The sequence below is a fragment of the Phoca vitulina genome, unplaced genomic scaffold (assembly GCF_004348235.1).
Source record: "Phoca vitulina isolate PV1807 unplaced genomic scaffold, GSC_HSeal_1.0 scaffold1, whole genome shotgun sequence".
Taxonomy (NCBI): Eukaryota; Metazoa; Chordata; class Mammalia; order Carnivora; family Phocidae; genus Phoca; species Phoca vitulina.
This window is the reverse complement of record NW_022589704.1, coordinates 27,715,615-27,727,816: the sequence shown is the minus strand read 5'-3', so window position 1 is coordinate 27,727,816 and position 12,202 is coordinate 27,715,615. Positions and strand designations below refer to the sequence as shown.

General features: G+C 40.5%; 1 protein-coding gene across 6 annotated transcripts in view; it reads left to right on the top strand.

Moving 5' to 3' along the window:
* The first annotated feature begins 1,078 nt into the window (after positions 1-1,078).
* The window catches only part of PIKFYVE (phosphoinositide kinase, FYVE-type zinc finger containing), a 74,924-nt gene continuing 63,800 nt past the window's right edge, over positions 1,079-12,202 (top strand). For 3 of the 6 annotated variants that reach the window (XM_032403482.1, XM_032403456.1, XM_032403487.1), the window contains exons 1-6: positions 1,178-1,765; positions 4,937-5,117; positions 7,218-7,370; positions 7,636-7,671; positions 10,590-10,708; positions 11,474-11,645. In XM_032403482.1, the coding sequence (XP_032259373.1) occupies positions 4,946-5,117; positions 7,218-7,370; positions 7,636-7,671; positions 10,590-10,708; positions 11,474-11,645 (652 nt within the window). In that variant the 5' untranslated portion in view covers positions 1,178-1,765; positions 4,937-4,945. The other 3 variants (XM_032403463.1, XM_032403470.1, XM_032403474.1) reach the window with 3 other exon arrangements.

Sequence of the window (12,202 nt, the reverse complement as noted above, 5' to 3'; positions counted from 1 at the left end):
TGGTAGAAGAATATAAGCATAGTACCATCATGACAATAATAGACTCAGTAAGAATCATAAATATGTGTTTCAACGAAGGGTTTATTAGCGGTCACACCCAATAACCCCAGCTTTCTCACTCAGATTCTCTGCTGAGAATGATAGTCAAGGTAATGGGGCAGGAGGAATGGTGTGATGTGGAAGAGCAGTTGAGAAATGGAAGAGGAAACTGACTACTCTTAGGATGATTGCTGAGGGCCCCGCTGAGGGTGATAAGGATTTCCTTGTACTGGTACCAGTCTTCGGGCTTCGATGCTGCTCTCCATCGGCCGAGAAGGCTAACTTGAGGAAAACTGGGTAGGGATTTGCCAAAACTCTTGAGGAAAGGGCCTGAAGAATTTAATTAAAATAGCACCGCACTCTGGGTTTCCTTTCTGACCGCCCCTGCCAAGCCCCACGATTGGGGTCAGCAGGTTTTGGCATGTCTTCTTCAGCTAAGGGCACAATGCCCACAGCAGGACAAAAAGATGGACTGATGCTAGCCAGGCTGAGCAACTTGGTAATTTTCTTTGCACTCAGTCTTGGTGCAACACAAAACTTGAATGAAAAGACTAGCTAAAGAGCTCACATCACTTACTCTGGGGTAAGGCACTGTGCCAGATGCTTTATGTGCAATGTTTTACTTTATCTTCAAAAAACTGTCTGTGAAGTGGGTGTTGTTATCAGCCTCATTTTACAGTTACGAGGGCAGGGGCCTGAGGAATTTAGTAATTTGTTTAAGGTCACATGGCCAGTCATTGACCGAGTCACTTAAGTGTGACAACAGTCTGCGCTCTTGTGAATGTCAGTCCCTGGGAACGCTGAGCGCGGTAACATCTTCTGAGAGCCCACATCATCGAACACATACGGTAACTGTAGTGGCCCAGCCAGCACCCGTCGGGTGACCCGGCACGCGTGATGCTCACGCGCGCAGTCGCCCTGGCTTCCTTTGGGAAGGCTGAGGCGGCCTAATCAGTCAAATTGTCCAGGACGACTCTATTTGAGCTCGATTCCTTTTGCCTGGGCGTCTGATCCAAACGTGGCGCGGACGGGAAGGAGAGGGCGGAGCCGGCGCCCGGGAGAATTGCGGATTGGAGAGAAGGAGGAACAGGGGGCGGAGCCTTCGGGGGAAGCGAGAAGCCGCATCAACTGTGTAAGTGGCTTTGCTTCCTGCAGCAACCGCCGGTGGCCCGAGTACCCCTGTCGCTGCGCTCCGGAGCTGGCTTCCTGCGCCTGAACGGGGTGAAGCGGCGACTGGGGTGGAGGGTGGCCGGCGGGGCCGGGGTGGGAGGCGCAGGTAAGGGACGGGGCCTGGCGCGCGGCCGGCTGGCGCTGAGAGTGAGGAAGAAGGCCGGTTTGGGGAGCTCCGGGGCCAGAGCGGAGGGGAAGGCTGAAGTGAAGGCGAGAGCTGGCGCTTCCCAACCGTGTCTGGAGGCCGGACTGCGACCGAGGCTGGGCAACGAAGGGCAGAGAAGCTGTGCCCGCAGTGAGCCGGCTCCCTGATTCCCTGGTTGCGCCTTGTCTGGCGAGTGGGGAAGGGAGCCGGGTGCGGCTGTTCCTGAAGAGGTTTCCTTGGACACATTTGAAGTTCCTTTGCCCCTGTCTTGTCCCGTGTCCCTGAGCTTGTTTTGGAGGTGCACAGTCCAATTCCTCCTCCCTCCGATGGATCAGCTTCTCGTCTGTGTGTCAGAGGTGCATCCGTAGACTGAAAAAGAAAGTTCCTGAGCTACAGAAAACGACACCAATAGTGGGTTTTCAAACATGTGTATATTTCCTTAAATGATTGCTTCTGCTATTTGAGTCCATTCCGTTTCTACCTATGTTTGAGGAGGACACTTGATTTCCCAATTAGTATTTTCCCTTTGCTTAGAATGTTCCCCCAAAAAGGGTGAGGATGAAATGTGACGGATATTTTTAGGGAATTAAGAGCCTCCTGTCCAATATAGGGATTATTATTTTTAACATAGTCAAGACATATGAGAAGTGCTAGAATTCTGTATAAAGCAAGTTATTTAGGCTTATCGGAAGTGTGTAGGTATCTGTTAAATTATCATGTATTGATTCAGTGCATTCTGTTTTAAAATGAGTACCATGCTGACAGTAGAGGGTAGTGGTTTGGAGTATTGCACTCTCTTGTTTCTAACTTATTTGAATCTGGTTTTCTGCCACTCCAAAACTTCCATCTCTCAGGATTCAAAAATAACCTTAGTTTTCTTTCTTTCTTTTTTTTATTTTTGTTTTTGTTTTTGTTTGGTTGGGTTTGGGTTTTTGACAGACTGGGCAGGTTAAGTCTTCTGTGGAGCAAGACTACATTCCCTTTTTCTTTCCCTGTATGCTCCCTTGTTCTTCTTTCTGGGAGGAGTAATATGGATCATGTTGTGGTCTTGCTTTAGTGTTTCTGTTGGCATGTTGATGAAAAATTGAACAAAAAAATCTTTGTTGATGGAAACTGACATTTCTGGGATTCAGCTGACCTGCATTATTTTGGGTACATTTTAAGTATTTTTAAAAACTGTATTTAGAAATGATTCAGCTGATACTTGGGTTTTTTTCATCTGCTATATTTTGAAATTGGCTAGTAGATTGGGCTTATTTTCTATGTTTAATACCTGATTGGCTTTCATATTGGCTTAATCACCTGAATGGCGTGTGGGTGGGTCTGTATATACTAGTAGCCTTCAAATGAGAAGAGGCAAAGTACTGGCATTTGGAAGAGTAGGTTAATATTTCTAATTGCCTATCAGTTAGCAAAGAGTCCCCTTTATATCGCAGAGTTTGTAAGCTACCAGAGAATAAGAATTGTAAGACAGTTTTTTCAAGATCCTGGTGTCATTATGGAATTTTTAAGATGAACTATGTGACTATGTTTATGTTTCAGAGATTACAATTGCTGGGTGTTGTCATAGTAATTTTTATCCTCATATCTCCAAAGCTTATTAATTAGTTTTGTATGTGGGTGACCCTCAGAAGTAATGCTGAGATTCTTTATGCAGATTGCTTAACTCTGCTTCTGATGTTACTTGTGTCAAAGTAGAATGTAGACTGTTTTCCCAGGCCTGAGGGTTGTTGCTGTAATTACACAATCCTTTCTCCTTAGTGCTCTTTTTTTTTCCTTCCCTTTTGTCCCCTCCCCCCCCCACCTTTTGAGTTTACATTTATTCAGTCAGCAGCTTGCTTCAAAATCCTTTATGCTGGAATATGGATTGTTGACTACTCTCCCCAATAGTGGGTGATATTAGAGACCTCCTCTCTCCCTCTCCTTCCCTTCCTCCTCCTCCTCCTCCCACCCCCTCCCTCACTCCGCTCTCACCCTTTCCTTCCTTCCTTCCTCCACCTTCCTCTCTCTTTCCTCCACCTCTGTCCCTGCTCTTCCTTAACACTCCTTCCTCTTTTTCTTCCTCCTTTCCTCCCCCTCTTCCATACTAACAAACATTTATTGCCAAATCATGTTCAAGTCCATGGTTTCATTTCTGCTTTAATTAATTAATTAATTAATTATTAATCAGGCAATGTCTTGAGTAGTTAGAATTCAGATAGGCTAAAATTGGAAGTCTGTGAAGAGCTACAAAAATAATTTTGATCAAAAGAGGAATTCTAGGATGAAATTTTGGGGTCTAATTACAGTTCTACCACTTACTAGCTGTGTAACCCTCAAGAAGGGTGTTAGGTTCAGTGTACATTGGTTGCCTCAAAGGTGAAATGTAGTAAGTCCAGCTCTGTGCTCCTTCCAGGATTTTTGCAAAAATAAAACGAGATGGTAGATATGATTTTGAAAGTGAAAAGCATTTGAAAGAGTATGATGTCCTCTTAGTAAAACATAAATTAGTTGACAAACTATAGCACTTTAATGACTAGGGTTATGCATAGTTTATGGTTCTCACTTATTTGAAGTATTATGACAGGAAATGGACACCGGTGTTTTTCCGTATCCTCCATCTGGTGATGTGGTTACCTTTACTACTTCGGTTGAATTATGATTTTTAGTTATTTAGAAAAAGGTCCTTTAAGATCTTCATTTTAATGTCTATATGAGTTTACTTTTAAAAGGAGAAAAGCCAGGTTCCTCTGCCTAGAAGAAGAGATGATAGGAACAGCTTGTTGATTTGTATATTTTTTGAGGTGATAAGGCACAGCTTGAGGTAATTTTTGAGGCTTTACAGAAGTGTCATTAAGGGATCACTCTTCCATCTTCTTTTCTGGGAAATATTTATGTTTTACATTTTTTATTTTTTAAAAAGACTTACTTATTTATTTTAGAGAGTGAGAGAGAGCGTGCCTGCATATGAGCTGGTGGAGGGGCAGAGGGAGAGAGAATCTCAAGCCGACTCACACTGAGCTCAGAGCCCATATGCTGGGCTCCGGCTCCATCTCATGACCCTGAGGTCATGACCTGAGCCAAAATCAAGAGTCAGACGCTTAGCTTGACTGACTGAGCCACCCAGGCACCCCTGCTTTGCATTTTTTTAAAAGAAAAAATTGAATTAAGTTCAAAAAATTTTGAGGAATTAATATGCTTGTGTAAAACCAGTTTTCCCCAGTAACATTAAAAAACTATTGAGTGTCTGTCAAAAAAAAAAATCTTAAAAGGAAAAAGATAAATTATGTCAAAACGCTTTTTTCCTGCTCACACTTACACCTTACCTCAAAATTGCTAATGATTTTGATATTTTTTTGTAGATTGAATAGCAATGTTGAAAATTAGATTGGCTATGTACTCATAGTTTGACGTGATTGAGACCCTTATGATCTAGACTGCAGTGTTTCTAAGCCTTAATTTGCAATATATGCTAAACTAGATTTATTTACTCTTTGGTTTTCGGGGGTCTGAGTTTTCAGAGTCAGATTTCCAGATGTTTAGGGATGCTGTTTGGAATCAACTTTTGGGCTTCCTTAGGAACTCATATCTTTTGTTTTTTAGACTCATGAAATGGCCACAGATGATAAGACTTCCCCCACATTGGACTCTGCTAATGATTTGCCTCGATCTCCTACTAGTCCTTCTCATCTCACACACTTTAAACCTTTGACTCCTGATCAGGACGAACCTCCTTTTAAATCAGCGTATAGTTCTTTCGTCAATCTCTTTCGATTTAACAAAGGTAAGCCTTATTCTTAAGGATCAGAGAACCTGCAATTTTGAAAATCTGAAATTCTCTTGTTCAGCTTTCATGCTGTGTCTTTGCAAGGATGTGAAATATCAGCAAGGAGATAGCTTTAATCATAGGTCACTGGCGTTTATTATGAAGAGAAAGCTAGAATAGTCCCTGTAATCTTATTAATTATTGGTAACTAAAGATCTGAATTGAAAACTAAATGTTAAAAAAGAGGTCCAAAAAAAAAAAAAAAAAAGAGGTCCCTTTTTGAGTTAGCATTTTTTTTTTTCTTTCTTAATATGTTTCAACTTTCTTAAGTTCACAGAATGGACTTTGTTCTTTTAGGGGTTAATAGCCAAAAGATTGTAATTAGACCCATAAAACTAGAAGAATCAGCATATGGGAGGAAAGGTTCTTATTTTTCCAAAATTGAAATTGTCAGCATGCCTGTTGACTTAAACCCATTAGATTAAGGTGTAAATGTAATGATATCAAGGGAAAAGATGCTTTTTACTTATTTATTTCAGGAAATTTAGTATCAATGCAGTACTTTTATTTAATGAACAGTCTGTATTCCAAACAAATGAATTGTCCCCAAAAGAAAACTTCCCTTTCAGGATCCAGTCCAGGGTCAGATTTTGCATTTAATTTTCATCTATCTTTAGTCTCCCATTCTTTGTCTTTTGTGAGATTGACATTTTTGTAGAGAACACGCCAGTTATTTTATAGAATCTCCTTTATTTCGGATCTTCCTTATTTTTTATTTTTTCCATTGAAGTGTAGCTGACACGCAGTGTTACTTTAGTTTCTGGTGTACAGCATAGTGATTGGACAAGTCTATACATTATGCTCTGCTCCCCACAAGTGTAGCTCCCATCTGTCACCATGGAATGCTATTACATACCATTGACTATGTTCCCTATGTTGTCCCTTTCTTCCCCATGACTTGTTCATTCCATAACTGGAAGTGAAAAGGTACATTTTAAATGAGCTCTTTTCAAGTAATGTATTTTTTACCTGGAAAAATTTTTTTAAAAATATGGCCTGTATCTTTGCTTTTTATTTGGCTGTATTATTTGACATGCATTAGAAAGTAATCACTCTTGTTGTAAGGAATTTGAGGGCTAATTGTTAAATGAATTCAGGAGAAATTTTAATGGTATTAACTGACTTTTAGTAGTAGTCACATTTAAAGCTGTATAAAATCTCCTCCTCTCAGTCCATTTTTAAGATAATGACTTTAAAAAATTTGTTTACTTTTAGATTTATAGAAATTTATAGAAAAATTGGGAAGATAGTATAGAGTTCTCATATACTCCCACACCCAGCTTTCTCTGTTATCTTACGTTAGTGTAGTATACTTACTATACTATATTCATGAACCATCACTGATGCATTGTTATAAACTAAAGTATGTGTTTTATTCATACTTGTTCAATTTCTACCTAAAGTTCTTTTTCTGTTCTAGGATCTCATCCAGGATACCACATTATATTTAGTCATCACAAGGCAATAATCTTTTTATTCAGCAAATGTTTATTGAGCACCTACTATTTACTATTGCACTGTTTTTTTTTGTTTTTTTTTTAAAGATTTTATTTATTTATTTGATAGAGAGAGATAGCAAGAGAGGGAACACAAGCAGGGGGAGTGGGAGAGGGAGGAGCAGGCTTCCCGCCGAGCAGGGAGCCCGATGCAGGACTCGATCCCAGGACCCTGGGATCATGACCTGAGCCGAAGGCAGACGCTTAACGACTGAGCCACCCAGGCGCCCCCACTATTGCACTGGTTTAATAGTACATGGGATCTACCCCATAAACAAAACCGATCAAAAAAAATCTCTGCAGGCATGTAAAGCTTGCATTCTGTTTCCTTTAATATGCCCAAGATATTTCTAATGAAATATAAAACTGAGGATCACATATGACAAGGATATATGGGCCTATAATTTTGCCACTTCCTTTGAATTTCTTTTTTTTTTAAACCTAATTTTTAATTATGCAAGTAATACATAAATATATTATTTTCTGAACTCCTATTCCTTCTCTTTGCTGAACTCTTTGAGTCTTATTTTTTCAAATAATGCCAAGCTTTCCTTTGCTACAGAGCGCACAGAAGGGGGCCAGGGGGAGCAGCAGTCTCTCGGTGGAAGTTGGGCCAGCCCTCAGCTCCCTTCAAGAACACAGTCTGTGAGGTCACCTACACCTTACAAAAAACAGCTTAACGAGGAACTCCAGCGACGATCTTCAGCAGTATTAGGTGAGACAGTGTTTCTCTCATTTCATTTCTCTCTCGAGTGTTAGATTTTTCCAGTCATTATGTTTCCCAGGTTGTTTATTGACTTAACTTTTCTGCTGTTTGGAATAGTCAGGTGCTCCTCAGAATTAATGACACTGTTACCTCGGTAGTGAAAGAATTTGTTGATACCTAAAAAAAAAATTCTTAAGCATTTTATTAAATTGTAACTTAGGCCAAGCACAGATCTCTTGACTGTTTTTTGATTAATTACTTGCTTGGGTTTCAGAAGAGAACAGTTTGCAACATCCCCAGGAGAACGCAGGTTAGTTTCAGCTTTGTGAATGAATTCCGCGTCTGTTCTTGGGATGGCCAGTGTAATGTGTGCATGCCTCTGGCTGCAGAACTCTCTCCGCTCCGGTAGCCGGCTGCCACTTGCTCTTGGCCTTCTGTCCTTGTTGGGGTGCAGACTGTCGTTGTGGCTGGATAAGCTGAGCTCTTGCCTGTTTGTTCTCTGTCCTGGTCGACTATAGTCATCTTCATTTTCATGCTCTTCTGATGAGAATAGGTAGGCTGGGGATCAGTGCCTGAATTGAGAGACAAGACAAAGTGAGTTGTTTTATGTTTTATTTCTGTTAGAGTATTAAACTGAGCACAGTGGTTTGCCCAGCTCAAGATGATAGAAGAAGGGCAGTGAGAGGTGGCATAATAGAGAAGGAGGGGGCAACACTGGAAGTCAAGTGTCCCTGAACACCACATCCTGTCTTGTCTGGCCAGTCTTCCCCATGAAATCCTCGAGTGAAAAGTAGGCAGGCACAGGTAATGATGTTTGGTGGGAGGATATCTTATAGCTAGCTGAGACTCGGTGCGGAACTGCCTGAGGACTGGAGCAAGGCTGCATCACCTCTGCAGGTTTCCTAGGGCAACGAGCCTCAGCCTGGGTTACATCAGCCATTTGGAAGGAAGAATCAGAAGGTGGGAAGGGGGAGAGGGAGAGAGGAGCTCTTCTTCAACCCCAAATGGTTGGAAGGAAGAGACCATCCCTACCTTAACCTTTAAGCTCAGTGAACTCCTTCCCTTTTGAACCTGACCTGTGGAAACACTATTGTTTTTGGTGAGGGATCTGACTACATCCTAGGCTGAATTAAGCATAGAATTTCTTTATTTGTCAAATTGAGGAGTTGGACTAGAGTCTCTTAGGGATTACAAACTGATAGCCTGTCACACCTTGCCTTGGTGTTTTGATAATCTTGAATTTAAATATCACTAGGTGGGGGCACCTGGGTGGCTCAGTCGGTTAAGCGTCTGCCTTCGGCTCAGGTCATCATCCCAGGGTCCTGGGATCAAGCCTCCTGGTGTCGCTGGCGTCGGGCTCCCTGCTCAGCTGGGAGTCTGCTTCTCCCTCTCACTCTGCCCCTCCCCCCTGCTCCCCTCTCTCTCAAATAAATAAATAAAATCTTAAAAAAAGAAAATCACTAGGTGGAGCTTGTAATGTCTAGTTTGCTGCAATCCCCACCACTCCTTACTGTCTTTTATCAAGTCCGTTTGATTCTTTGATTCTTTCTGCCTTAGCTGCTAGGGGCATTTAAGCTTCAGAAGCCTGAGACTGTTTGACTAATCAAGTTCCTTTTTCTACTGAAAGGCTGTAATTCCACAATTTACTAGCCCTGTGACTTTAGGAAGATCACTTAATTATGTAATATCCATTTTACAAGAGAAGCATCTTAGGTTATTTAGGGCAGAGTGCTAGACCAGATCTCTCAGGTCTTTTCCACCGTCATCCTGTGATTCCTTTGGTTCCAGGAACAGCCTTGCTCATCCTTTTCTAGTGAATGATGCTATTCGTACTCTCTTATATTTCTGAGTAGCTAAATGCAGGGGGCTTCACTATTATTTGTTGTCCCAGCATGGGAGCACAGCCATTGCGATCTGCGATCTAACAGTTTCATCTGCCTCTTTTTTCAACTTGTGAATTATGAACACTTGCTTTATATTGTGATACTCAAGAAAAATTTGGTCATTCTGATACTTGCACGTTGTATTCTAGTAACAACTCCTCTGAGCTGTCTGCTGAAATTAGCATATGACTATTTATACAAAGATAAAGTTTTTAAAGTTTTCTAGCATGGGTGCACTTTTGATAATCATTTGAGTTATGATAATTTGTGTTATTCCGTTGTCTTGGGACGTTTTTTGTCAATTTAGATTTAGAGAGCAACCTCTCATTTCTCGGTAATCCTTTCTGTCCCACCCAACCAAAACAAAGAACGCCTAAAACAAATCTAGCAGATAAGTGAGCTTGAGAGAGACTTAAGGTGGGGTATTTTCCATCTTAATCGGCCATAGGTTATTAGGTTAATGAGTTCAAGCTAATAGAGATGTTCATCCTTTTTGTCAAGCCACTTCCACTTCATCCTTAGGTTTTTTAACTGCCAGAGCCAGGAATAGGTGGAAACTTCACTTGGGATCTTGCTCTAAAATAAGGACATAATATGACAGCTTTGGTGGGCATACCCATTTTGGCCATGAAGCTGAATTTGGGTCTGTTTTACTATTGATAGGACTGACTTTAGTATTGCTATTTAAAGTGTAAGTGATCCCTTCCAGTTCGGAGCTGCAGGGTCAAGGAGGTGGCAGGAGAGGGTAGGATTGGAGTTCTAGCCATTCTTTGGCATTTTTAATCTGTTTAGATCTTGGTGAAGGGAATTTTCTGGGTAAATTACCGCCCTGGGTGTTCCAAACTCTGTCAGTCTTTGGGAACGTGTTTTATTAAACTCCTTTCTGATCATCTGCTTCATGAGGCCTTAAGTACTTGGTCTCTAATGAACTGAACTGTTGCTTACTGTTTGTAGAAACGAAGCTAGGTTAACTCACAGGGATTGCTTTTTCTTCTGCTAAATTTCTAGCAGGTATTTATTACGGCTTGGAACCAAAGAGCCCAAAAAATCATTAATGAATTTGGGGCCATTTAAGCAGTGTGTCCATCTGAGGCCTCAAATCGTCAGTGGTCTTAGACAGTGCTTTTCTTAGGTAGTCCTTCCTTCCTTGCTTGTGAAGCAATGGTTTACATGGTAATAAATACTTCCAACAGCCTTTTACCTTTATAAAAACTAGTTTAACTCTCAATCCATATCACTGGCTGGGAGAACATAAGGGCACTGTGCATCACATTTATACCTTATTTTGCATAGATATTAGAGACTAATAACAAGGTTGCTTTTTTTTTTGGTAAATCTGACTCAGACACAAGAAGGAAAGCAGAACCTACCTTTGGAGGTCATGACCCTCGTACAGCTGTTCAGCTTCGAAGCCTCAGCACAGTATTAAAACGCCTCAAGGAAATCATGGAGGGGAAAAGCCAGGTACTCTCTCGAGGCTTTAGAAGATTTTTACTAAATACTTATATGGGGCTCATGGCATACTCACTAAAAATGGCATCATGCTACTCGACTCGAAAGAATGTTCAGCTAGTACTTCCTCCAGCTATGAACACATTTTATGTACAAATTCTTAATTTTAATTTTTCAGTTTTCTTCCCCTTTATGGTTAGTGCTTTTTGTTTTAAGTTAGAGCTTTTCTGTTTAGGAAGTATTTATATAGCCCAGGGTCAGTAAAGAGTCTTTCATGGTTTCTTCAAGAAACTTTATAATTCATGTAAAGTTTCGGGGTCAAGCTTTATTTTTTTCTCATGGAGGTCTAATTGGACCAAGTACCATTTTTTTGATTTTGTTTTGTTGCTTTCTTTTTTTTTTTTTTTTTTTTGGAAAGACCATGCTTCACTGATTGCATTATAAATCTTGTTATAAGTCCATATACATGTGTGAGGGTGTGCCGGGCTCTCTTTTCTGTTCTATAGCTCCATTTTTTTCTATCCTTGAATGAATTTTCTGTCTAAAATTACTATAGTTTTAGAATAAGTCTTGGTAGCTGGTAATGTAAGTCCTTCACCTTAAGTCTTGTTTAAGGCTGTTTAAGGCTTAAGGTCATTTTGGTCTTTTCCATTCCCATATGAATTCTTGAAATAGTTTGTCAATTTCTGCAAAAGAAACCTTGTAGGATATTGATTAGCATTGCATTTGTCATTGCATCTTTCATATTTTCAATTTCACATACTGTTATTGTTATAGGATAGCGACCTGAAGCAATACTGGATGCCCGATAGCCAATGTAAAGAATGCTATGACTGTAGTGAGAAATTTACGACCTTCAGGCGCAGACACCATTGCCGACTGTGTGGGCAGATTTTTTGCAGTCGTTGCTGTAATCAAGAAATCCCTGGAAAATTTATGGGCTATACAGGTAAATGCACTTTATTGACAGTTTTTAAAGGTCATAACTATAAAATAGTTATAATACAGGACCAATGTTAAGCCAGTTTTTATTTTGGGTTTCATGTGTGAGACATGGGGGACACAAAAGTGAGGGAGATACAGCTTTGCTTTAAAGGGACTTTACAGTTGAATAATAAAGTAGATGGAGAGGTTCAGAAATAACTAGAGTAAAAGATAGTGTGTCATAGATGCTAGCAAAAAACCACAGGAGCATTAATATTTATTAGACAAGGTGGTTAGGATAGATTACTGATATATATTACTAGGAGAGTTTTCATTTTACAAAATACAGATCGTCCTTGAGTTATATGACACCTTGCTTTAGCAAATTGCATCTCATTCATATTCTTTCATAATATGGAAATTGTAATTTGTTGAAGCAGAAAATACTAAACAATGGTGTGTGGATTTGTACAGTGATTTGGGAGTGGAAGGTGGGCAGAAGTAACCAAAAGGAAAACACTCTTTGCATCTCTTAAACTATTTTTGTTACTATGCAAATCTTCCTCTTAGCCTCACTCACCC